This window comes from Notothenia coriiceps, unplaced genomic scaffold (assembly GCF_000735185.1).
Source record: "Notothenia coriiceps isolate Sejong01 unplaced genomic scaffold, NC01 NC01_scaffold00008959, whole genome shotgun sequence".
Taxonomy (NCBI): Eukaryota; Metazoa; Chordata; class Actinopteri; order Perciformes; family Nototheniidae; genus Notothenia; species Notothenia coriiceps.
In genome coordinates, this window is record NW_011341660.1 from 83,237 (window position 1) to 109,622 (window position 26,386).

The 26,386-nt window shown below is 39.8% G+C and overlaps 3 protein-coding genes across 4 annotated transcripts in view; 2 read left to right on the plus strand and 1 right to left on the minus strand.

Annotated features, from left to right (window-relative positions):
• On the plus strand, window positions 1–17,260 carry LOC104944903 (ceramide synthase 2-like). The gene is made up of 11 exons (XM_010770510.1): window positions 1–493; window positions 6,623–6,796; window positions 7,436–7,553; window positions 7,647–7,765; window positions 9,606–9,663; window positions 9,905–9,955; window positions 11,043–11,135; window positions 12,204–12,332; window positions 12,632–12,738; window positions 12,835–12,988; window positions 14,178–17,260. Exons 2-11 carry the CDS (start codon window positions 6,624–6,626, stop codon window positions 14,322–14,324), a joined length of 1,149 nt encoding a protein of 382 aa, XP_010768812.1. The 5' UTR covers window positions 1–493; window position 6,623; the 3' UTR covers window positions 14,325–17,260.
• Window positions 16,598–26,386, minus strand: part of LOC104944918 (histone-lysine N-methyltransferase SETDB1-B-like) — an 11,474-nt gene continuing 1,685 nt past the window's right edge. The window contains exons 3-5 of the mRNA XM_010770523.1: window positions 26,035–26,201; window positions 25,898–25,941; window positions 16,598–16,669 (exon numbers count right to left, since the gene is read on the minus strand). Coding sequence (XP_010768825.1) covers window positions 16,598–16,669; window positions 25,898–25,941; window positions 26,035–26,201 — 283 coding nt within the window. The remainder of the gene's footprint in view (window positions 16,670–25,897; window positions 25,942–26,034; window positions 26,202–26,386) is intronic.
• Window positions 17,587–26,386, plus strand: part of LOC104944902 (aryl hydrocarbon receptor nuclear translocator-like) — a 13,378-nt gene continuing 4,578 nt past the window's right edge. Inside the window, exons 1-10 of one of the 2 annotated variants that reach the window (XM_010770507.1) lie at window positions 17,587–17,920; window positions 18,537–18,630; window positions 19,421–19,468; window positions 19,584–19,631; window positions 20,467–20,680; window positions 23,572–23,785; window positions 23,901–24,003; window positions 24,093–24,158; window positions 24,336–24,421; window positions 24,543–24,639. In XM_010770507.1, the coding sequence (XP_010768809.1) occupies window positions 17,884–17,920; window positions 18,537–18,630; window positions 19,421–19,468; window positions 19,584–19,631; window positions 20,467–20,680; window positions 23,572–23,785; window positions 23,901–24,003; window positions 24,093–24,158; window positions 24,336–24,421; window positions 24,543–24,625 (993 nt within the window). In that variant the 5' untranslated portion in view covers window positions 17,587–17,883 and the 3' untranslated portion in view covers window positions 24,626–24,639. The remainder of the gene's footprint in view (window positions 17,921–18,536; window positions 18,631–19,420; window positions 19,469–19,583; window positions 19,632–20,466; window positions 20,681–23,571; window positions 23,786–23,900; window positions 24,004–24,092; window positions 24,159–24,335; window positions 24,422–24,542; window positions 24,640–26,386) is intronic. The other variant, XM_010770509.1, reaches the window with a different exon arrangement.

The window sequence follows — 26,386 nt, forward strand, 5'->3', positions numbered from 1 at the left end:
CTCACTCACTCCTCCCTCCGTCTGCTCCTCTCACTCCGCTCCTCTCGTGCCGGCCCGTCCTCCACCTCTGCCCGGCCACACTCCCACGCAGACCCTGCCGACTACCGGAGACCAGCACGGGACAAAGAGCTGGGTCACGACGAGAGAAAAACAGCCTGGCAGAAAAATATCGGGTCGCAGTTTTTTAAAGCAGCATCTCACTCATCGTCCCATCTGTAGACACTTTTTCTAGTTGTAACCGTAGTCAGTGTTTTGTTTAAAAGGAACAACTTTGTACGCCATGGAAAGATGTAAAAATCTGTCCGGGTAGTAAAGTTGGACACAAACTGCGCCTTTCTGCGGAGCACAAGCAGCGGGCTGGGCTCACTCTCAGGACCGTTAGGTTTCTAGCTAGCTAGCTGGGTGGGACCCTGACGACTTCGTGGAAAAATACACTACTTTTTTCTTAATTGTGAGCCCTGTTTCACGCTTCACTACGGGGGAAAACACCAAAGTAAGTACCGTTTCACTTTCATGTGGGAAAGTAATGATAGACTCTATTATTCGTTAATGTGACGCTGCGCATCCTTACCCACGTCATTACGCATTCATGTAGTTGATTAATTAAACATAACAAACAAACCTCTATGGTTGTTTTTTTATGGCAAAAACGTATTCATTGTGTTGTATAGCTGCAACTATATGATGGTAGCCTAAGTTAATTACGTTTGTTGTATAATATGAAGACATGGGGGGAGTCTGGCGCATGGCCCAGACTGAGGTGGGTCGCTTTTAAGTTTGCTAACTAGCAGCAGATGATGTCCCATTATCACTGTAACTACATGCTACAGATACAATACAATGAATTACAGGCATACATAGCCTATACAGGGTGTAACCACGTGTAGGTTATCTTACTTTAAAGGACACTTTTTTGTTTACATAATAGTTACAGCGATTTTTTTCCTCCAGTTTGGAGACCCTCATGTCCTGCTATCCCTATTATGGTATTCACTTAGCTTTCACTATATCCTAGCTTAATTTATGCTAACAAGAGCACCATGCTATAATCAATTAAGTTAGGGTAGCTATAAATTCAGCCTTATGATAGATAGATAGATAAATAGCTAGAAACAGAGCATTTCAGTGTCCAACCAGAACAACTTTAGTGAACAGACACTTTAGTAGAGTAGTATTTGCTTGTGGTATTGCATATCTCAGGTATTTATAAGGGAAAAAACAGTGTGAATAATTTTAAAAAATGGTGCATAGGGCTAATATAGCCAGATGGGAAAATTGTTGTTTCGATGGCAGCCAGATGCCATTTGCCTAAACCATTATGCACTCAAATGTATTCAAATGTATGAGATGGTAATAGGCAATATGTGAGCATGTGTTATTGAGTTTTGCATCCAGGTCAAACATGTTTATCATTGGTTGAAGTCCCACGAATGACTGACAGAAGAGCTGAAACAACAAGGAAACAACAAGTTTGATCATCCATGAATTATAATGTATTTATTAAGGATTTGAGCATTTGATGGTACCAGCCTCTCAAATAAGAGGTTTCTGCACTGGTTGCAGTCAATATTATATTTTGGATAAGGTTAGGGGTCAATTTCATAGACAGTCAAATCAATCCAATAGATAATCATTACATGAATTCATTATGAAAGTTATTGTTCCCCAGACTGCAAAAGACTCACTTACTCTCTGTGGCTGCCAATTTAAAGACAACTTGAATAATTCATTACGAAGAGAAACCCTCTTATTGCTCTTCATCCAGGTCAAACGTTAGGTTAGCCCCATAAAACCCTGTCATTCTAGAGAGAAATAAATGGTCTTGTGTGCTTAACTTTTTGGTTTATCTCTCCCTAACCTAGGTAGAAAATAACTTCAACTGAACTATAATCTGTCAATGATTACAACTTCTACTCTGAGCTCTGTTCGCTGACTAATCAGTAAGTCAGGTGAAGGTAGGAATCATTACCATTTAGAGCTTTAACTCAACAGAGAGAATAGCTTAACATATACCCAGGGGCCATCGAATGGCTCTCGGCAAGGTAGCTGTACTTACTCAAAAGGTGTAATTGACCCGACTGCAGTCAGAATCAACATGACAATATTACCTCACACCTCCTGAAAAGGCCTGTCTGCTGACTGATTGAATTTCCTCATTAATAATTCATGAGGGTCACAGATAAGTGTCAAAGGTATTGAAGACTTTCTTGTGATCTCTATCTACGAAACAGACGAATGAATAACAGCGATGAAACAGATCACCACAGACTGGCTATCTGCCCTTGGGATGATTTTACAGTACATCATTTTCTGCAATCTCTGTGTTTGTGTAACCCCAGGATTGTGTACTCTATTAAAAATGACACTGACTGTACTGTGTTCAGTCAAACAAGATCCAGAGAAAATGTCTAAAATGTGAAGGATTTGTCTGAGTCACCCTTCAAAATGACAACAGCATGACTTGAGTTACAGCTGATCGACCATTGGCAAAGAGCATGCAGCCTCCTGAACTGACACTTAATCCAACAATGTGTGCATTCAAAATGTCAGATTCTTGTCAGTATTGTGATTTGCAAACTCCATGTTTGACCATAAGACACAAAGCATGTCAGTAGAGGGAGTTGATATACTTTTAGTACTGTGCTTTTGGCTGTGAATTGTTAAGTTAAATGCAGCTGTGGGTAGTACTTTGGCTCAAGAACAACATCCCCTCAGAGACAACAAAGTACATCTAGACCTTATCATACCTATTATCAATCTATTACCTGTAAACTGCAGTTTGTGGTCACACACACACGTGAATTACATAGAAGAGGAGCTATTCCGTTTTTAGCTCAAATAGAAAGGAAGTGGCATTTGTCAGTTTAGCATGCGACAGTGCCCTTGAGAGCTGAAATACACCACATCCGGTGTTACCGTCAAGCATTTTTTTCTCTAAGCTGCAAATAATGATTACTAATATGGATTAGTTTGCCATTTATATTCTCAATGAATAATTTGATCCATTAAATACTAAAATACATCTATTTTAAAATCTCCTACAGGCCAACTGTCCATATCCAAATATATTTGGTTACTATTGCATATGACAGAAAAAAATCACTATTAGCTAAATTAAGTTTTGTAAATTGATTGCTTGACTCATTGTTTCAGCTCTTATGTCAGAGTCTGTACAAAGTCCTGAACGTTTGGAAAAGGTATAATTTTAACAGTTATGTTTTAAGTTTGTGTAATTCTATTTAATTGCCAGAATTTGTTTTGATAATCATTTCAACATTATCTGAACTCCTGCAGACCAAAAATCTTTAATATTTAAAAATGAAACAATCCCGACATTATTTATTTTTGCTTGTTATCTCCTGGTGTCTAGCTAGTTTAGCTTTAAATATTCATCACAAAATAGAATCAAAGTTTATTTTAAAGATAAATTGAAAGTCTGTGCTGTTTTGTCTCTGACTTATCAGACCCTTATAATTGAGATACAGACAACTCAGCCCTTAGCTCCCATGTTTTGCTGTGTAAGCGTTCTGTCTCCTTTAAACGTTTTGGTTTGAACGAGTCAGCTTCTAGTGAATTACTTTAAGAATGGGTGGATATGAGTAAATGGGTAGAGATGCACAAATAGATGGCATGTCATGAGTGACTCACTGCTACTTTCGTGTGGCTAATGTTCATCTTTTCGACTTAGTCTTCTATCATAATGATAAACAGAGTATTGTGGGACTGGTAGACTCCATAAGAAGTTCTTCATCCAAGTAAAGTGAATGGGATTGGCTCTCTTGGCATGGTGGCAGCATGTTTACATTCTCTAAATATTCCCAGACTCTGTACCAGGTTCCTACTGGTCTGTTTAGGTTTTACTCAGAGGCTTGCTCCCATTTTTTAAAAACTGGATTATGAGTCTATGAAGGCTTCAGGCAGAGCTGAGGAGAAACATGTCAGTAACACATGGAGCTTTGCTCTTCCAGCCTTACGTTAGATGTTTTTTTTACTAAATGACAAAATCATTTTCATATAAACTCATATTGAGGAAGACAGATGAGACAGTACTTCCTTTCCCCCTCCCCTGCCAGAGGCATCCTTTAATTTGATTGGACCTTTAAAATGGTCAGAGGCTGGTCATATGATCCTGTGGGCCAATGGAATGCATTGTTACGAAAGCTGTGGGGGGAAAAAGAGCGTTAACATGTTGAAATCACTGGATGATCTCAAGTAGAAACCCTGAAATATACTCACAAATCCTCACGGCAGCGTTCAAAATGATAAAGAAATTGTCCTGGTTTACTTGGAAGTATTGCCTTTTGGTGACTGAATTTGTGAATTCGGAGTTTGATTACCTAATTTGTTTTTAATTAGGTTATTATTAACATACGTCTATAGCACAGATAATTCAAAGCACTTTACCTGTCTACTTAACTCAGTCCTCCTGCCCTTTGAACCATCTTTTCTGCTGCTCAGAAGCTCATCAATCAATTATCTGATTTTGGTCAGATTACATTACACTGGTACCTCTGGATGTTCACAAGCTGTTCAACTGAGCTCACAAGATGTGGCAGGACACTCCAGGAAAAGCCAGATGTAATGCTACTGAAGTGGAAGAGTTGGCAAAAATAATTGGGAAAAATATGTCACCCTTTGCATCCACCACCACCTGAGTTGAGGGGGGAGAGAGAGTGAGAGAGAAAGAGAGAGAGAGAGAGGGAGAAGAGCCCAGTGCTCGGCCAGCCGTGCTGTTGCAACAGGAAACGGGGGCCATGACTAACATGACATGATGTGGAAAATAAGCAACAGACTCAAGCATGACACTGTCTCATGGACATTGTCAGAGCAGCAATAGATTATCCAAACCCAAAAGCTGTAGTCTTTTTACAGAGCTAATGAGCAATTTATATAAATATAAGACATTTGAGAAAAATGGCTGGTTATCTACAATATCTTTCTTTTTCTTTTTTTTTACTGTTAGACTCTTACATATAATCTAGCACGTTCATCTGTGTATGTTTCAACAGCATTTAACATTTTGCAACTCGATGATTCAGTGTTTAGTCTATCGACCACCAAAGAACAGTTCAGTCAAAATAAATCAACTCATTGTTTAAGATACTTTCAAAGCAAAAAGGCCACTTATAGGCCTACTGTTGATCAGTGTTTTATTAAATGTTTATTTAATTAGATTCCTTCATATCAAACTGGATACTTTGGGGGTTTGGACTGTTGGTCAGATCCCGGACATTTAAATGGCCACTTTTTGCAATTTTAATTTTTGTACAATGTTGTAGGATAACTACGGAAGAGCTAATCCTCTTAATCGGCCACATAAAAAAAAAATTGGGGGGATTTGAAAAAAATATGTTTTCAGAATTCTGACTTTAATCTCAGAATTCTGACTTTAATCTCAGAATTCTGACTTTTTCCTCAGAACAAAACAAAAAAAATAGTTTTGGGAGAAAAAAGTCAGAATTCTGAGATTAAAGTCAGAATTCTGAGATTAGAAAAAAAAAACCTTCTTTTTTCAAATCCTCCCAAAAAAAAAATTATGTGGCCCTAATCCTCTTCCGTAGATAACAGTTTAAATTGGGTAATGAATAATATTGCAGCCATAAAGTCCTATAGTTAAAAGGGAAAATAACTCTGTAAAATAATCCGTGTAGTTAACTCAAAGTAAAGTGTATTCGTTTTGTTAATCTTATTTAATGTTCATTAATCTAATCTTTGTTTAAAAGTCCTTGTCAAAGTTGTTTAACCATACCGCTCCCCTCCCTCCAAGTCAAGAGCCAGAGTTCTTTACATCCGAGTCTTATTTCAGCAGCATATTTTAAAGATGATGGAGGGAGGGGGAGCATACCACATGGCTTTAGGAACCCTTGATTACTGGCTGGGAGCAGCAGGGCGGGGATGGGAGTGGAAGTGAAGTGGTTACAGGGCTCAGGCTCTAACAGCGGGTGGGAGGGGAGTTAGTGTAGATCTGCTAGGGGACTCCAGAGATGGAGTGTGTGGGGGCGTCCCCGCTGCTCAGCACACATGGATGGACTGTGACTCACATCCCTCAGATGCTAGTTCTCTTTTACTCTCGTTCTCTGCCACTCCCTGAACTCAGCAGCAGAAACATTCATCTCTGAACTATTTGAATACAATTAAAAGTCTCGCAGCTGCTGTCATCTCTTTAGGAAAGCGCCGGTGTTGAAAGCACCAAGTTCAGTTGTTGGTCTGATTTCTCCTCCCTGACGTGAGCCTCCTGAACTGAGTTCCCTGAATGCAGCTTGAGCTCTGTGTTATATGCATTAGGAAAAAAAACCTACAGGAAGGCTTCCAATGAGAGGGAAATTCTGGTGCCATCATCTAATTCTTCTAATTACATGGGAGCAAACATTCACAATGGCAGATGTCTTCCCCTACACTACAGACTTCCCCTTTACACAGCCAGGCCTGTCTCGCTGCTGCCTAAAACATAAAGCCCCTAAAGCAAGCCCCTATTGATTAGATTTAAGGTGGTGCCATATTTTTTAGGGTGTGGTCTCTACCTCTTGAACATGTGTATCTATGGTTTTGGGGCCTTTAGCTGTACAGCCTAATAAGCCTGTAGAGTTGTTGCTAACTGCTTGTGTTTCCGCCTGTGTTGCAGGATGCTGTCGGGGCTGAGCGACTGGTTCTGGCAGGAGCAGCTGTGGTTTCCAAAGGGCCTGGGCTGGGCTGACCTGGAGGATCGGGATGGAAGAGTCTACGCAAAAACCCAAGACTTGTGGGTGGCAATACCCATCGCCCTTGTATTCCTCATTATCCGCCAGATCTTTGAAAGGTCAGTACGTTTTTCACACTGCATTACTGGATATCTGTGAGCCTCATCTACTTTTTGGGTTATTAACTCAAACAGTTGCTTCTATATTTTCACATCATTTTCTGTCCAGTCTACTTTTTCTTTCTTCTCTTGATTGCTGCCTCCTGCTCCTTCTTTCTCTGCCCTTTGGTTATTTCATACTCAAATAAAGACATCTTCATTAACAAAAATTAGCTGGATGTAAAATATCATTCAACATTTCATAACAATATGTATTTCTACAATATACAAGTCGATCTCAAACATTTCTTACAAACTCAATGTTGCTAATCGTATGAGTGCAATACTCCCACATTGCAACATCTTTTAAATGTTTTATTTTGTAAATAAATCGTGCCTGCCGCTCTGTTCCCTCGTGCCGGGTCGTGTTGCGTCGGCTGTTGCTCGGCAGCTGGGCATGCCAGCTTTGTCAGAGTCCAACCTCTTAAAACTAGAACAGCACTTAACCAGCGCCAAAATGATGAAATACTGCAGATAAACATCCATCTGACTCTGCAATCAGCTCAAATTTCAGTTTGTTGTTCCATGTTGATACCTGTCTTTCTCTTCATTTCATCTCCTTTTTAATCCTAATTCTTGACAACCTTCTTGTGATTGCAGAACGGTGGCTACACCTCTAGCTTCTCTGCTCGGGGTGAAAGAGACAGTGCGGCTCCAAGTCCCTCACAACCCCACACTGGAGTCCTACTATTGTAACATTACCAAAAACCCCAAACAGGTACATGTTTGCACTCACCTGTACACACTTAGAAATGCTGTGTGGGTTTTTAGAACATTAAATACTTAATTAAGGCCTTTGTGCTGTTTTCAGACGGCAATAGCAAGTCTTTGCAAGCAGACCAGCTTTTCAGAAAGACAAGTGCAGAGGTGGTTCAGGAGACGAAGGAACCAGGACAGACCCAGTTTGCTCAAAAGGTTTCGAGAAGCCAGGTAATCACACACACACACACACACACACACACACACACACACACACACACACACACAATGATACAAAATACTTAACAAGTGGCTAAATGAGAAATGTAAAAATTCGAAGAAGTGTTTATTTGTAAATATATTATTTTTCAGAATAAACCATATATCATTCAAATGTGTGTGCCACAGAGCTTATTTCCTTCCATAATCCAAAATCCAATAGAAAAATCCCATTGGCTCCCTTTCAAGATAATCAGGGTGCTGCTTACTTGTGGGTTGGCCTTCACAAATATGTCCTCCGTGCAGCACTTAGTGCACACGTGTCTGTAGAGCTAGGGAGCAGGTTGAAACAGCTGCCTACCCTTGCGTTCCTCTGACTATATGAGCACATTTCCAAGGGCAAAAGTAGCCCTCTATTTTTAACATGCACATTACAATGCCACTCAGATGGTAGCATGCCTGTAGCCCCCCCCCCACTCTTCACTCATTAGCACAGGGTCTCTGCAACAGGGGGCCGTGTCAACACTGTTGGTTATTTTGATGTGTGAGTATAGGCAGAGTTAAACCAACAGTATCATTAGCTGATAAAACAAGGCTACTGAACTTAGGTAGCATTAGCTGGCAGGATTCACCCCGTGGCAACATATGACACTTTATCTTATCTTTAGGAGTGCCATTAACAGCAGCAGATAGCATCACTAGGATTGACACATGGACGTTTAGTAATATGCATGTACACTGTCCTAGATGTGTTGCATAACTCATTTGTAGTGTCGTCAACATTAGCTTCATTGTCATCGTTCGTGTGTGTCGACAGATCCATACAACTTTTTAAATGTGACTTAAAGGATCGTTTCACCAGAAGTACAAGAAGACACAGTCCTCTTTGTGAGCAGTTTTCCCTTGAACAAAGGAAATGGTTCCACAATTTTTGGGGGGGAAACAGCAGAAGTGCCTGAGCACTTTAACATGTAGAAAAATATTTTAACAATCATTTAAAGTACAAAATATAACAAGAATCCTGTTAGATTATGATTTCAACAAGAAAGAAAATATCAGAATTGAACACTAATGCTTGAATGGATGTAGCCTGAGAGATAAAACAATATAATCATCAGAGCAGCAAATTCAATTCGAGTTTTTATAATTTTGGTGAACTTTCAATCAACTCTGCAAGAACAGGAATTAGACTGGTGTGTGTATGCCTCTGCTGTATGATGAGAGCATGAAAGGTGATATTCCAGAAGATTTATCTTCTGCATATGATGCTTATGTGCAGCCGTGCATGTGACTGCATGTTGCTTCCCGGTTATAGTGTGTCTATCCCTGTGCGTGTTACAACATTTCTCTTCTGAATCAATCTGTTGTTTGTGTGCACACAACAGGCTTCCTGTTGTTCCCCCTTATGTCTCCAGACTGGTGTAACTCACTCACTCCGAACGTCTCTATGTTCACTTCTCGGTTCATGTTTTTCTCTGTCTGTTTGTCTCTGCTGCTGTGTGTCCTCTTTGAAATCCCCTCTTTACACCTGTATGAGAGCTGCTCTGTCTCGCTGTAGGGGGATACTGTCTGTCAGCACGTGTTTGGCTCAGTGTGTGTGTACGGTGTGTATGTGTATGTAGTATGTATGGTGTGTATGTGTGTGTCCTGATTTGACATTCTCAGTGCAGTTCACCAGATTTTTCCTGGCTGTTCATTCAGCCCAGCATTTCTTTCCAGCTGGCACTCTTGTGCGGTTGCCACTGTGTGTTTGTGATGTGTTTTTGTGTCTGCTGGTAGAAAATGTGTCTTGTGTCTTTTCACCATTGACTGAGTAGAAGGTGTGTCTGTATGTGTGTGTGTTCTCTTGCAGTTGGAGATTTACCTTTTACCTTCTTGCTTTCATTGCTGGCCTGGCCGCCCTCATCGATGTGAGTACCACCATGTTAACCCTGACCCCTCCTCTTCCTCTCATTTCCTCATGTTCACACGATCATTTGTCGACTGCTCTGCCAGTGTTACATGACAGTTTCCATGGTAGTCCGTCTTTTTGCTGTGATAACTTCTCCTTTTGCACTGTCAGAGGGCTTCACTTATGGCCATGCTGAGTCAGTTATTATAAATACACCTGCCGGGCATGCTGTCTCATTCTCATGGCTTCTCTCCCTCCAGAAACCCTGGCTGTATGACCTGAAGGAGATGTGGCAAGGCTTTCCTGTGCTGGTAAGTTTTTGGGATGGATACACTGAATGTACACCAGTGTCTGTCTGCAAATAAAAGGCATTAAATAAGATATCAAATAGTCTGCTTCAAAGAATACTATATCTACCCAATCAAATGTATTTTATATATGACTGTTGGCTTTTGGGAGACATCACACATCTATAAACTACAAGTCTGTCAGGTGCAACGTCGGGCTGCAACTACTGTATTTATCTATACATTTGCAGATTATTTTTTAGATCTAGACGTTTGGTCCAATAAAAAAGGGAGAAATGTCCATCCCAGTTTCTCTGAATAAAGGCTCTTTAAATGTCTTGTTTTGTCAGTCTGAAGCTCAAAGATATCCAGTTAAATATTATATCAAACAGAGTAAAGCTGGAAATCTCCATATTTAAAAAACCGAAAACAGCATTTTGATTAATTATATAACTTTAAATTATTATTTTTGACTGCTGGGATGTACTGAAAAAATACAGAGCTCCAGATAGAGCTGACATGATTAGTATTTGTCTTTGCCTTCTATGATCATTAATATATATTTGAGCCTTTGTCCCACAATACAAGCAATCTTACCTGGGCTTTAAGAACTTGTTATAGACATTTTCAGCTAATTTCTGACATTTTTGTAGACTGAACTAATAAGTGAAAGATCAAGAGAATAATCATAATAAGATAAGTTATTAAAAGTGATGATAGTGGTTAGTTGCAGCTTCTTTCCCAATATGCATTTCCAAACATTTGGACTACCTATGTTGTAAATGTATTATCTTTTCAATTTACACACGGCATCTATTGCACGTCTGTCCGTCCTGGGAGAGGGATCCCTCCTCTGTTGCTCTCCCTGAGGTTTCTCCCATGTTCCCCTTTAAACTGTGGGTTTTCTCTGGAAGTTTTTCCTTGTACGATGTGAGGGTCTAAGGACAGAGGGTGTCGTATTGTCATACTGATATTCTACACAAACTGTGAAGACCACTGAGACAAATGTAACATTTATGATATTGGGCTATATAAATAAACATTGATTGATTGATTGATTGATTGATTGATTGATTGATTGATTGAATGTGCTCTGTTTCCTCTCCTACAGACTCTTCTACCCTCTCAGTATTGGTACTACATGATTGAGCTGGGTTTCTACGGCTCTCTGCTCGTCAGTGTGGCTTCTGATGTCAAACGCAAAGTAAGTCATGTATATCTTCTCCTCCGTAGTTCCAGTGCTAGAATGCATATAACTGCATTAACTCAAGTACTGTACTTAAGTACAACTTTGAGGTACTTATATTTCCATTTTATGCAACTCATTCATTCTGCTCCACTTCATCTCAAAGGGTCATATTGTACTTTTTACCCCACATTTGTCTGTAAACATTTAGACCCATTTAGGTTATTAATAGAAAATATAGAAAAGTAATTGAATTATGATATAGTATTACAAGTTAAGCCTTCCAGTAGTAAAACAGCTTCTCTTTTACCAGCTGCAACAATAAAGTGATTAATCAATGAATGCATTATGAACAGAAGTGCAGTAATATGTATGAAAAAGTACATTTAATTATTTTTAGGTACTATATTTTGATGATAGTACTTAGCAAATAACTGTTCTCATAAACGTAGTATTGCACTTTTAGACGTTTATGACATTAAGATAAGTGGAAAAGAGAGGAACTCAAAGTCTTTTCTTACTATCTGATCAGTTTGACATCTAGCATGGACTGTTGGCAGGACATTAGACCGTTGTTACACGTGTGTGTGTGTGTGTGTGTGTGTGTGTGTGTGTGTGTGTGTGTGTGTGTGTGTGTGTGTGTGTAATTGTTTGGACTTTGCTCAGCTGCGATCAGCTGAGCGCAGCGGTGGGGAAATCTTGCAAAAGAAGAACAATGTGTTTCTTCAACACATTATTCTAACCTAGAATCCTTAAGCAGGATTTACCACTTCAAACCAACAAAAAAATCATGCAAACTAAAATATATATACTTCCAGTTTGGGGTGTTGTGATGTACTAATATTGATTGAATATTGAGGAAATTGAATATCATACAGTATAAATATAACATATATGATAATATTGTGTTTACAATGCAGCGCCTCTTAAATGATTTTCATTTTGTTTCCCTCCCACAACGCCCCACACACAAATGAGTGAATGAAATTTGCCAAATTAACAAAAAACACAACAAAGTAAAAGATGAAAGCGGCTGAAAGCCTCTTTCTTTTCTCTATTTAACAACCATTTCTCCCGTCTCTGTAGGACTTCAAGGAGCAGATCGTTCACCATGTGGCGACAATCCTCCTCATCAGCTTCTCCTGGTGTGTTAACTATATCCGTGCTGGAACTCTCATCATGCTGGTTCACGACTCCTCTGATTATTTCCTTGAGGTAAATGTATTTCTATTATATATCATAGATGCTCATGCATTCATAGTGGTTTGGTTTACATGTGAATAATCACCTCATCATAGTTGTGGGAGTGACATTTGTCCCTATCAAAAAGAAAAGCAGTTTAGATTGTTAACATTCATTTTTTGAAGACTTGTCCACACGAGTCGCCGAATGGAAAACACTGCCACCCTGTGGAGGAAACTTCACTTTGTCTTGTCATGTTACCTTGATCAAGTTGAATCGGGGTAACATCTGCCATTTACATTGCTCAACCTTTCCTTTATCCCTCTTGACAGTCTGCAAAGATGTTCAACTATGCTGGGTGGCGAAATGCTTGTAACTACATCTTCATCGTATTTGCTGCAGTCTTCATTATCAGTCGACTGGTCATCTTCCCTTTCTGGTACACTCACACGTTTCAAACATTTGTTTCTATGTGTTATCCTAATTTAAATATGTATGTTATTTAAGCAATCTATTCCTACTCTGTCTTCTGCAGGATTATTTACTGTACGTGGATTTACCCAGTGACCATGTATGAACCCTTCTTCGGCTACTACTTTTTCAACGGACTTCTGATGGTTCTGCAGTGTCTTCATATCTTCTGGGCGGTGCTCATCATACGCATGGCAATCCGCTTCCTCACCCACAATGTAAGCCAACAAAGAAACATAAAGCAACGATGTAACATCCAAAAATATCTGAAACTTACATCTCCGTAAATAAAGATATAAGACAAACAAAAGTTTGTCTTATATCAAGTTCAGCTCACTAAAGGTCTCCAGGTAAAACATTTTAAACAACAAACCGTTTTGAAGTTGAAATAAAGATCCTCTAAGATATTGAAGTTTTAGTGTAAGCTCTGAGGGAGGTGAAAGTGCTCACAGTGGTTGAGAAGTTAAGAGTTAAATTAAGCTGGAATAGTCAGTGTAAGCGAAAGTTGTTAAATATAGAGAAACGGGAAAAAGAATCTTAGTGTAAAGACTTGACACCTAAAATGTGCTGAAGATGTATTTCAAGTGTAAGCTGTGAAACAAGGTGCAGTTATAGATGAAGTGTTATCACAGAGAGGATATGAGCTCACAGTTAAAGCATTGCACTCTCTAGTTGTACTTCTTTCACATTTTAATGTTACGATTGTCATTTTGAGATTTCATTTCATTTGAAAGTCTGTAGTGGTGTAAGTGTATCTTTTTATATCGATGATCATAAAGATCTGCGGTTTGAAGGTACAATTAGTTGTTAACTGGAGAGTGCCTGAGGTCCACACCAGCATGTGTTCATTATCAAACCTTAAGTCTTCAAAACAAACCGATGCTAACACAAGTGACGTTGATGCAATTAATCAGATACATACATGCAGACCCTTTATAAAAGGCACAACATGCTTAATGAAAATGGATAGGTTCCCCTTTAGTGTTTCCAAGAAATATTATTTTAGATCCCGTGGTCGTATCTCTTTCTGTTTTCCTCAGAGCTACCAACATCACAGGACACACAATTCATTTGTTTCCAAACAAACTTAACAATGGAGACATTGATAACATAGTATCTGTCCTTTGGTTTTTTATATAAACAAGAACAAAAGGGACAAAATATCTTGAGCACAACCAGATGCGCACACACACACACACACACACACACACACACACACACACACACACACACACACACACACACACACACACACACACACACACACACACACACACACACACACACTTACATTTAAATAAATGCGACTGGATGGTTTGAGTTTGTCTGACACTGGCCAGAGCTCCAGTACAGTTTGAGCATTGGATTAATTACATATTCTTCCCCCTTTTTTCTTTCTTTTTCCAGGAAAAAGTGGACGATGAAAGGAGTGACAAAGATGAAACGGATGAATCAGAAGAGGAGGAAGAGCAGGCTAAAAAGGACATGAGGAAGAACGGGCCGGTGCAGAATGGTCACACAGTCCACAACAACAACCACAGCAAGATAGAGTGAAAGCAAACAAGTGTCAGGAAGAAGGAATGTGAGATGGACTCATATCCCTCAGTAGGGGAGCCAGAGGGAGGGATGGAAAGAGAGAGAGAGAAGATTGGGGGGCCAGTCATTCCCTTAAAACCAACAACAGCAGATATCCAGAGGAAAGTTGACAACACAAAAACAATCACACGTTCATTCGTACATTTAGACGACACGGAGATCCAGCCCATGATATACACTACATTAAGTGGCATGGCTTTATTTGCTTTGTCACTATTGAAAATGTATAGCTGTCAGTGTGTGTTGTCACCATTTCAAAGAGACAGGGGAGAAAACTGACAGAGGAGGGGGGTGATGCTGCTTCTACTTTAGCTTTCCTTGTTCTATGTGCCTTAGAGCCAGCTAATGGCTGTTAAAATGCCATTTTTAAAAAGCTTTCTCCTTTAATCACGCTTTGCTTTATTTCTTTCACCTCTTCTGTTTTTTAATAAAAGAAGAAAAGAGAATGAAAGTGAGACAATAGGGCATTTCCTTCCCTAATTTTCTGTCTATGCAATTACGTAAGTGTTTTCCGCTATTGCAAAGTCTTTGCACACATTTTTTTAAATACTGTAATAACTTGCAGTAGCACTGCCGTGCCTCTGCTCTCCAATGCGGCCTCTGCCATTAAAACTGCCTAGTACGTTTTAAAGAGTACATTTGGCGTCAGTTTTGTAGATAAACATCAAGAAATGTGCTTTCTTGTTTCTAATTTCTGTTCTGTATTCTTAATCCAGCATAGCTCTTTATTTGCAATTCCCTTTCTACAATTGATATCTAACCTGCAAATGTTATCATTCTTAACACTGCAATATAAATCACAGCTTCCTGCTAGTTTTGAGGAAGCTGAATATTTTGTATCCCTCTGGTTTGAAGCTGTTCAATCCAGTCTAGTTTTGAATCACGCCGATGCTGCCACCCGCTGAAGATGGATGAGGTGGGCTGAAATTCAGGAGTTTTAATAAATCTAATGAAATCGGACAGATAAGCCATTTCTAGTTTTTACAAATACGGGCCAGGTTTCTTCGATTCACTGCCTTGTAGCATGGGTTATGTTTGTGAACCTGGGTTAGAGTTTTAATTGTTGATCTAAATGAATGATTTTAGGTATGATTGTGTGTATGAAACCGGTTTTACAGGTACTGTTATTTGATGTTAAGGAGGTAAATTACATTAAAAACTATTTTTAGCAGTTAAGTGTTTGAGAATTGTGATGGATTCAATAAATGAGTGTTGCAGTTTGATTGTTATGCTTTACATGTGGCTGTACGGCAAGTGCCTTATCCGTAATGTATAAGAAGCTCTCTCTCTTGTCTTCATGTCCTCTAGTTTTCTTTCCTGTCTCCACATCATAGATCCAACTCTGAGTCTAGCATATCCTCCGCTGTCTCATCCATTGCCCACTCCTCTTCTTCATAAATGTCCTTTCTTTTAAACTCACCCTCATTCCACCGCCACATTCTTTTTTACTAACCCCGACCAACCAGAAACCTCTCGTCTCCAGGGATACAGAGGCAGCTGTGTCCCAATTACAGTGTTATTCTTTCCTTATTTTGTATTTTGTTTGTTTAATGATGCCTAAGTATTGTTATTAATAATAAAAACAAAAATCATGAATCACAGCGAAAGCCCTTGTATGTGTGCATCATGTCTGCTAACACCCTAAACATTGAACATTTCATGATCACCGACGTCATCAACAGCTCCCTTAAGGATCTTAAAACTGCCGTCATCAGACCCCTTCTCAAAAAACCCACCCTAGACCCAGATTTCCTCGCCAACTACAGGCCCATCTCCAACCTCCCATTTCTAGCCGAGGTGCTGGAAAAAGTAGTTGCCGCCCAGCTTCAGGACCATCTCCAACTAAACGGACTCTTTGAGAAATTCCAGTCCGGTTTCCGTTCTACCCACAGCACTGAAACAGTTCTGGTCAGGGTCACAAACGACCTGCTGATGGCGGCTGACACTGGTTCCCCATCCTCCTGGATCTGACTGCAGCATTCGACACTGTTGACCATAACATCCTCCTTCAGCGCCTCCAATACACCATCGGACTCTCTGACTCCGCCCTGAGCTGGTTCCAGTCCTACCTGTCTGGAAGAACAGAGTGCGTCTCCTTGGGAGGTGCGAGGTCCCAGACACACCCTGACACCTGTGGTGTCCCTCAAGGGTCGGTCCTCGGGCCCACTGTTCACCCTTTACACTCTGCCCCTTGGTCGTGTCATCATCCAGCATGGCATATCATTCCATTGCTACGCTGATGACACGCAGCTATATATAAAGACATACCCTATCCCATCACCCTTCCCATCAGCATCCTTTAACTCCTGCCTTGAGGAGATAAAGGCTTGGATGCAACAAAACTTCCTGCAGCTTAATAGCTCCAAAACAGGCTATTTTAGTTGGCACACCAAACCAGGTCCAGTCATCCCCCATGACCCACATTACCTTTTCTGGACAAAACATACCCCTTTCTGCATCAGTTACCAACCTGGGTGTAAGATTTGACCGACATCTGACCTTTGACACCCACATCAAACACCTGTACAAAACCTCCTTCTACCACCTCAGGAACATTGCAAAACTCCGTCCCACAATCTCCCTGTCAGATGCTGAACAACTGGTCCATGCCTTCGTTTCCTCAAGGCTAGTCTACTGCAACGCTCTTCTCATCGGGACTCCTAGTGGGAGCCTTCAGAAGCTCCAATACATACAGAACAGTGCTAGGATCTTGATGAGGGTGAGAAAGTACCCCCCCCCCAGGACCAAACTCCGCACAATGGGGGATCGGGCTTTCTGTGCAGCTGGTCCTCACCTGTGGAATTTCCTCCCAGACCACCTGAGGACTCCACAGACCACTGAAGCCTTTAAGAAAGGCCTAATAACCTTGCTTTTAAATAAAGCCTTTGATTAAAGTGTTGTGTCTTTTGTTTTGTTTGTTTCTATTAGGCCTCCTGTAGCACTTTGGGATTGCTTAAGTTGCGTAAGTAAGATTGTTAAGGCGCGGCTTTTTGTTGTTGTGGGGCATTTTCTCATGGTGGTATTGTTTCTTTTTAAAGTAAAATACCTGTTAGTACTTCTCCCACCACTGCCAAACACTCACATGTGCTCGCACCTCTGTAAACAGGGGTGCTTTAACTTTACAGACCTGCGTGTCCCTCCCGGCGGGGCGGCGCTTAACATGGATTTCCCAACAGTTCACGTCATGTGTATCTGGCTCGATCTCCGAGAAAAGAAAACAGAGCACACAGCTACTACTCTAACAGACTGAAACGCCATCTTGAACAGATATGGGGGTTTAAACCTAAACCGGGAGAAAACAGTAAAGAGGACATAAACTGTTATTTTCGCTTCTGTTGTAAATACCCTCGGGTCTCCCCGGAATAGATATAGTCGTCGTTTTGGGCGTTTATATCTTAAAATAAAGGCGCATACGTGAGGAAATCTGTGAGGCACTTGTTAGCCTCTACCCTGCTAGCAAGGGGGAGGGGCGGGGGTTTGGACGATTTTTTTTTTCCGCAGCCGAAGTTGTTTGTTTATGTTATTCGAAACGGACATGTCCTCTTCAAACCAAGGTAAAGTGCAATAAAAGTCACAGCGACTATTAAGTGACGTATTCATGTTCATGTGCATCTGTTTACACCGGTTATGGACGTTTATAGCTAAAGAGGAGACTTTCCTAAAGATAGCGTGACAGCATCGGCTAAGTTAGCTTAGTAGCTAAGCTAATGCCACAGCAAGGCTAGCTGGTTATTGCATAAGTGTTAGCATGCTAACCTGGTACATTAGCGACTTGACTGTTAAAAACAGCTCTGCTGTGATATGTTGAATGGCTCAATGAGATTAACCCCAATCTAAGTTAGCTGTGGTTTGCTAGCTTGGTTTCTGTTTTTAGGTAATGTGGCTCACATGATTGATTTCTGCATGTAGCCTTGACGTTAGCTTAGTGTCGTGGCTGTGTGAGCTCTCTACAACATTCACACTCAAAGTATAATAGTTGATGTGAAGCTAACTTAATGCTGATGAATACACAGGTTGTGAAATAAACCCATTGTCAGTTGTGTTCGTTTATCCTAACTTGGCTTTTATGTGTATACGTTTAGTTTCCTTTTTGAATGCTTGAGGCTCAGTAGGAAATCACCTGTCAACCCTGCTACATTTCGTCTTTCTGTGCCTCTGTGTTATAAATAGAGTTGCCAGACCCTAATCTGGGTATGGGGGCAAGTGGGACCCAAGGAAGTGGCGGGGCTGTTGTACCAAAAGGGACCAACAAAAGAAGAGCTGCGTAAGTGTTTGTGTGGTAGCGTTAACAGTGTGTTGATGTAAAGTAGTGGAAATAACCTAAATATATGTTCTCAAGTGCTGTAATCGATTACTAATTTGAGGTACTTTTCCTTTTCTTGAGTTTTTCCCTTTTTATATTTTTTCTTTGCTACATATCAGAGTAAAAAATGTTGTCGTTGCTATTTGCTTTCAGATTACAATTGTGCCCTTCCTGTCCAGCAAAAATACAAAGGATTGAACATTATTTTACAAATAAACTAAAAAACTAAAAAGTTAATATTTGCTTTAAAACCCTTATGGATCTTCTAGAAGAAGCATCGTCACAAAGCTCAAAAAAGGGCTGTTATATGAACTAATTTCACTTGAGGGAAACAGGGTTTTCATGGGATATATAACATATAATGCATTGATGTGGATGAAACTACCTAACAGTAGAGAATGTCATTTATTTTTTTAAAGTAATATAACGTAGTCTTAAATCGTAAAACACTGACGGGGCACATTTAACTGTATAATAAGGACTTTTACTTTTTATACTTTAAGTACATTTTAAGGATAAGACATACATATTTCTACTTAAGTAAGGATTTTAATGCAGGAATTGTTCTTCTATTGGATCATTTTGACAGTGGTATTTGTTGTTTCCCTTAAGAAAGGACACACCGCTGCTAATATGTCAGTATTGTGTGAGAACTTGCTGACTGGTTTAGTTTTATTTGTACTCTTGGTCAAAGTTCTTGTGAGAATATTTATGTGAAACTACTGATGTATCCCTCTTCTCCTTATTACAGGCCAGACTTTGATGACGATGATGATGATGATGGAAACAAATTGTTCAGGTACACTTCTCTCTGTTTTCCTGTCATTATAAAAAAGAAGAAGTGATAGATCAAGTGTTGGGATTGTTTGGGCTGTTTCGATAGTAAGAAACGTTTTCTCTTTTTTGTTTGTTAGGTGTGACGATGAATCAGGAGGCGGAAATGACAAAGAGCGTTTTGCCAGGTAGGGGGGGTGGGTGTAAAGGAACAACATTATTGATACAACAGTTTCCCCAGTGCCGCTCTCCCTCTCCTTTCCAATAGTTGTTAAACCCTTGCACTTATTTTTATTTTGTTATTTTTCGGGCCTGTGTTTTAGTGGGTTGGTTTCATTTCCATGTTTTTTGAAGAGCATCAGAGTTTTGCAGATAAGGAAAAACAAGCCAGGTATGGCTGTGCTACTTTGGAAGGCTCCTTCTCCTGCTTGTATCCACATCAATATTGAATGCACAAATAAGTCCTGTCCTGTCGGGACCCCATATTATCATTTAGACAGCACAAAATGAATGGTATTTTTTGCTGCTCTTTGCATCTGTTTTGGTGCCCGTCAGAATGCTTTGCTTTTTTGCCCAAAGCATCTGGCTGTGTCTGTCAGGCCAACACTGTTTTATGCGTAACTAACTGCTAAGCTGTGTGTGACTCAAGGACCTTTTTCACTTTGGTAATCCTTTCCCCTTGAGCAACTGTCCCTTCTGTCTCCTTTCTCCCTCTCTCAGGACTTCTAAATGGTCTTTCTCTTTCTGCACTTGCTCTCTTTTGTCAGACCAACTGGCTTTTCAAACCAGTCTCTCTTGCTGTCTCACTATCATTTCTTTACATAAATTATTTTATAGTTTTTTGCGTCCATTATTTCTCTCACCTTCTCTCTTTCCCTCCACTTCTTTGATTGGCATACTTGCATCGCAGCATTTGCTCTAAACTCTACTCCATGTTGTCCACCTGCCCATCTGTTTCCCCCATCTCAATCCCTCCTATCCTCTGTACCTCCTCCTTCCTCCCTCGTCTCCTCTCCTCTTCAGGGAGAACCACAGTGAGATTGAGAGGCGGCGGAGGAACAAGATGACTGCTTACATCACTGAATTGTCAGACATGGTGCCCACCTGCAGTGCACTAGCACGGAAACCAGACAAACTAACCATCCTCCGAATGGCCGTGTCTCATATGAAGTCTCTGAGAGGAAGTGGCAACACCAACTCGGATGGATCGTACAAACCTTCCTTTCTCACTGACCAGGTAAGAGCAACTGACCGAGGCAGGGAAATATAGATATTGAGAAGAAAGTCTACTAAATTGGGTTTGATTGAATTCTCATGCGGGGATCTTTAAACTTGCTGAAGGCATGTTCAGATTGTGGAGCAATTTTAGACGAGGCAGTCATTTAATACAAAGGTCTCAAAGTCCCACTGTTGTTTACACAAAACCTCTGTGAGCTCAATTGAAATCAAGTGAAAAAGCAGTTAAAGTAGCACATTGACCTTACTAGTGTAAACAACATTTGCTGTGAATCATTTCAACGTATTCACCAGTCTTTCCTCTGGGCTCTTGGTCAACATGTACATCGCTCAAAAAGGAACTTAATGAATACACAATGACTGTAATTTACTGTAAGTGAGCCTCCTGGGCTCTACACTCTCCTGGTGAGGCTCCTTGCTGAAAAGTGCATAGAAGTAACTGGTGTCACTATCATAGAGGTGGCACACATACACCCCTCTCCAGGTCCACAGTGTAAACAGCAATGACAGTGCCCATGGTTCATAGATACGGTTAGATTAGATTTAATTGTATCTTCATTGCGTACAGGTATTGAGACAACAAAATGCAGTTTAGCATTTAACCTGTAGTGCAAAACGAATAACAAATACATCCTCAAAACAAATATCCTTATAATCTGAATAAAGTGGTTAATCTGGTTAATTATACTTCTTTTTTTAAATTACATATTTTGAACAAGTTTAACTCCTCAGTTTTGTTAGATTGCTGCCAGACCATCTTGTTAATACATGTGCATTTCTCTGTTTGTGTGTGGCATGCAGGAGAGAGAAACTGGACAGTAGTTAAAAAGTTGTTTGTAAAGCAGCTGGAGGCGTTTATATTAGGGATGCACCGAATATTCGGCCGCCGAAAATTATCGGCCGAAAATGGTTAAAAAGGCCGATAATTCGAACACCGAAAAAATATCACCGAATGTCAGAGAACAGGGTTAGCTTAACAGGGGTTAGCTTAGTAAGCTAATGTGTTGTTGTGATGACGTAATCAAAACGCGGCGACAAGCACGGCGCGCGACCATGCTCGCGGCTGGCTCACAGCCAACATGTCTGGCGCTTGGAGATATTTAAAAATATCAGAGAAAGAGGCGCGGATTGCGATTTGTAAAACGTGTTCAGCTGACATTTCTCGAGGGGGTGTAACTGCAAAGACTTTCACCACTTCGGGATTACTCCACCACTTGAAATCAAAACACCCGGACAAATATGCGGAGTAAGATCAAATCACAAGCACTGACAGCGAGAGACTGTTCAGCGCTGCCTCTCATGTGCTTGATGAGAAGAGGAGCAGATTTATGGCTGATAAAGCAGAGAAGCTAATGTTCATTAAAAAGAACCTCCCACTTTTCCTTAATAAGTAGACAAGGCTGGCTTATCATAAGCTTATCTAGTTCTACATGTCTACTCTATACCCACTTTCCTGAACAATTTTCATTGTGAGTTATAATTCACCATCTCAGGTTATCATTAGGGGGAAATGACAGCAGCACAGTGTTCAATATATTGTACTTTCGGTATCTAAATGATACAATGTTGTTTACATTGCTCATGAGGACAGACCACCTTATTTGCAGATTCTTGAAATTGTAATTTAATTTGTAATTGATTGTGGATTTTGTATCCAGTTTTCACTTTATGTATCTTTATACAATGTTTACCACTTTGCTTATGAGGACAGACAGCCTTATTTACAGATTCTTGAAATTCAATTGTAATTTCATTTGTAAATAGTTACATTCATGTGGATTTATCCAGTGTGCACATTTGTATGCATGCACTTATAGGTGCATTTGTTGTTGTTGAAGGCCTGGCTGTTACAGTCTAGAAGGCCTAGATGTTTATGCAGTTTTAAAACACCTTGGCTTTGTTCTGAATGCACTTTGTTGTAGTTATCCTACAGAGAAAAGAAAATGCTGAATAAATGTTTTATGGACCCATAATAGTGAAGTTAAGTTAAGTTAAGTTAAGTTAAGTTAAGTTAAGCCATAATCATGTCTTTTTCCATAATCAGGTAGCTGAACAACATTGGTAAACAATGTATACATTATATATATATATATTTCAATTAATAATTTTCGGCCTTTCGGCTTTCGGTTTTCGGCCAACTGTTTCCTATTTTCGGTATCGGTTTCGGCCAAGAATTTCCCATTCGGTGCACCCCTAACAAAAACCTCTGGCGGTTCTAGTGTTAAGGTAATTAGGTACAGNACTTTGCTTATGAGGACAGACAGCCTTATTTACAGATTCTTGAAATTCAATTGTAATTTCATTTGTAAATAGTTACATTCATGTGGATTTATCCAGTGTGCACATTTGTATGCATGCACTTATAGGTGCATTTGTTGTTGTTGAAGGCCTGGCTGTTACAGTCTAGAAGGCCTAGATGTTTATGCAGTTTTAAAGCACCTTGGCTTTGTTCTGAATGCACTTTGTTGTAGTTATCCTACAGAGAAAAGAAAATGCACTTGACTTGGAATTAATGTACTGTATGCATTCAAAAGTGCTGAATAAATGTTTTATGGACCCATAATAGTGATTATTATTTAAGTTAAGTTTTGCCATAATCATGTCTTTTTCCATAATCAGGTAGCTGAACAACATTGGTAAAAAATGTATACATTATATATATATATTTATTTCTATTAATCATTTTCGGCCTTTCGGCATTCGGTTTTCGGCCAACTGTTTCCTATTTTCGGTATCGGTTTCGGCCAAGAATTTCTCATTCGGTGCAGCCCTAGTTTATATATATTTATATATATATAGGGATTTGGGGGTTCTAAAAGTGGGTTAATCACAAAAAATGAAATACTATCACTTTAAATTCTTACTTATGACTGGCCTGCCATCTTTCTACAGGAACTGAAGCACCTCATCCTGGAGGCAGCCGACGGCTTCCTGTTCGTGGTGTCATGTGAGACCGGCCGCATTGTTTACGTCTCTGACTCCCTGACACCTGTCCTCAACCATGCTCAGTCTGAGTGGCTGGGGTCCTCCCTGTACGACCAGCTGCACCCTGACGACACAGAGAAGCTCAGAGAGCAGCTCTCTACTGCAGAGAATAACAACACAGGTACAACGATACACTATTCATCTCAAAAGTGTTTGTCATTATAAAAAAAGTTGTTGCATGGTCACAACATTACTCCCAAAATTGAGTCCATTTTGTCTCCTCTTTGCTTTTATAGGGCGGATGTTGGACTTGAAGACAGGAACAGTGAAGAAGGAAGGCCAGCCGTCGTCCGCCAGAATGAGTATGGGAGCCCGACGATCATTCATCTGCAGAATGAGGTGTGATTCTGTTAATTATCCATTTCATTATTTCTATCAATGTGTGTGTGTAGATACATAACTGTGTGTCGGCCTGTGTGTATTTGCAGGTGTGGCTCTTATCCTGTGGAACCGTTGTCCATGAACAGACTGAACTTCCTGAGGAATAGAAACAGGTGACCAAAACTAAACAGTTTTTTTTTTGTTTATTTAATTGTGATAACTGTGCAGAATATAAGCAACCCCCATTGCCAGGAAGCAATGAGATGCACTAAGCCTAATGTATACATATGTCATAGTAACAGGACTGATTGAATTTGATGTGTATTTGATCATTTATTCCATCACCTCAGGAATGGTTTGGCTACAGCCAAGGAAGGGGAGCCCCAGTATGTAGTGGTCCACTGTACAGGGTACATCAAGTCCTGGCCTCCTTCAGGTAAAACCAGTCACTTCATGTACTTCATAATATTGCTGGGACCTGTAAAGTGATGCTTGAAAATCATTTGTATAAGTTATTCCTTGTGTTCCATGCTAATATATTTTTTTGCATGTTTTAGGAGTTTCCCTAGCTGACGATGACTCGGACAACACTCAGGGGAGTCGCTACTGTCTGGTTGCCATTGGGAGATTACAGGTATGAGGGATGCCTCGTGGGTCTATAGGCACATCTATCTGCTGTGCTTAGGAGAGTTGCATAATTCAAAGTTATTCATTATGGAAATGTAACTTTTGGTATGGATCTTTACATCTTAACTGCAGACGTGTATGCATCTTTAACAAACTGCGGGGCAAGACAATTCACCCTAAATTGCTCCTGTGGGTATTGTCCACAGTACTCAATGTATTACATGTTTTAATATATGTAATGTAAAGCGCTTAGAGCACTTGGAAAAAAGTGCTAAAAATAAATACCATGAATTTTATTTATATATATATATATATATATATATATATATATATATATATCTCAGAAAATTAGAATATTGTGATAAAGTTCTTTATTTTCTGTAATGCAATTAAAAAAATTTGTTTTTTTAATTGCATTACAGAAAATAAAGAACTTTATCACAATATTCTAATTTTCTGAGATATATATATATATATATATATATATATATATATATATATANACAAGTGCCATTAATACAGTTAACAAGTGGAGGACAGAGGAGGCTCTTAAAGAAGAAGTTACAGGTCTGTGAGAGCCAGAAATCTTGTTTGTTTGTAGGTGACCAAATACTTATTTTACAGAGGAATTTACCAATTAATTCATTAAAAATCCTACAATGTGATTTCCTGGATTCTTTCCCCCCATTCGGTCTCTCATAGTTGAAGTGTACCTAGGATGAAAATTATAGGCCTCTCTAATCTTTTTAAGTGGGATAACTTGCACAATTGGTGGCTGACTAAATACTCTTTTGCATGGCAACATTTAATGGCAGTTGCCCAAGAACATCAGCAATAAGCTTTTGAATAATTTAATTTTTTAAGGTATTTTTTGGGCCACACAAAAGGGCGAGAGACAGTTGGTAAAAACCGGAAGGGAGCATATTTTAACATTTTGGTGTTAAAGACAGAGGGTGGGAAAGATGTGCTGCAGTACAGGCAGTAAGAGGAAAAAGAAAGGTATTTTTTGAACATTAAAGCATGTAAACATGTCACAGTCGAGGCACAAAATACAATACGAACTGGAAAAGGAGCATATATGTTAAAGAAACTGCAGTGTTTGTTAAAAATAAGTTGACAAAGTTTTCTAAATGATTAAGATTTAAAATAGCCACATCCAGAAAGGCTTTTTTCTTTTGGAGCCACAAAATAAATATGTTAACACATGAATCAGACAGCCCACAACAGACATTGAGCATGAAGTGTAAAAAGGGATCAAAGAAATGAAACGTTGTGTTGTTCTTACCAGTGGATCTGTGCAAGGAGTGCCGGGTTTCTTTGGAGGAACCACTGAAACATTATAAAGGACAGATGATATTTAATAACCTGATTGTTTTCCTCCTGTAGTAGCAATTCAATCGCTATTAAAGTAGAAGGACTTACAACAGCCAACATCAATGACGTCATCGTCTTCGTCATCGTCTATCTCAATGACTTCAGAGGGCAACAGGCCCCCCCCGCCGCCCTCATCCTCAGAGCTGCTCTCTCGGTAAACAAGACCGCTCTTTTGGTAGGTTTCCTTCACAAGCTTCTCACACTCCAATATGGATCTGAGGTAAAATGTCAAACAAAAATGTATAAATTGCACACTGAACAAATGCCCACTTATTTAACCAAGGTCAGGTTTCAATAACTTATCTTCATCAGACTACAGAGTGTCGGTGAACAGTCGTCCCTGGACAATGATTCTGTTTGTGTTGATTTTATACATAATGCTTAAGTATGATAGTGTAAA

What these genes read in the sequence shown, in the direction of transcription:
- LOC104944903 (XM_010770510.1), top strand. Translation starts at nt 6,624, where the DNA reads ATGCTGTCGGGGCTGAGCGACTGGTTCTGGCAGGAGCAGCTGTGGTTT. An exon ending in CTTCTGATGTCAAACGCAAA is followed by an intron (nt 11,136 to 12,203) that starts GTAAGTCATGTA and finishes CCGTCTCTGTAG; the next exon opens with GACTTCAAGGAGCAGATCGT. An exon ending in CTGGTCATCTTCCCTTTCTG is followed by an intron (nt 12,739 to 12,834) that starts GTACACTCACAC and finishes TGTCTTCTGCAG; the next exon opens with GATTATTTACTGTACGTGGA.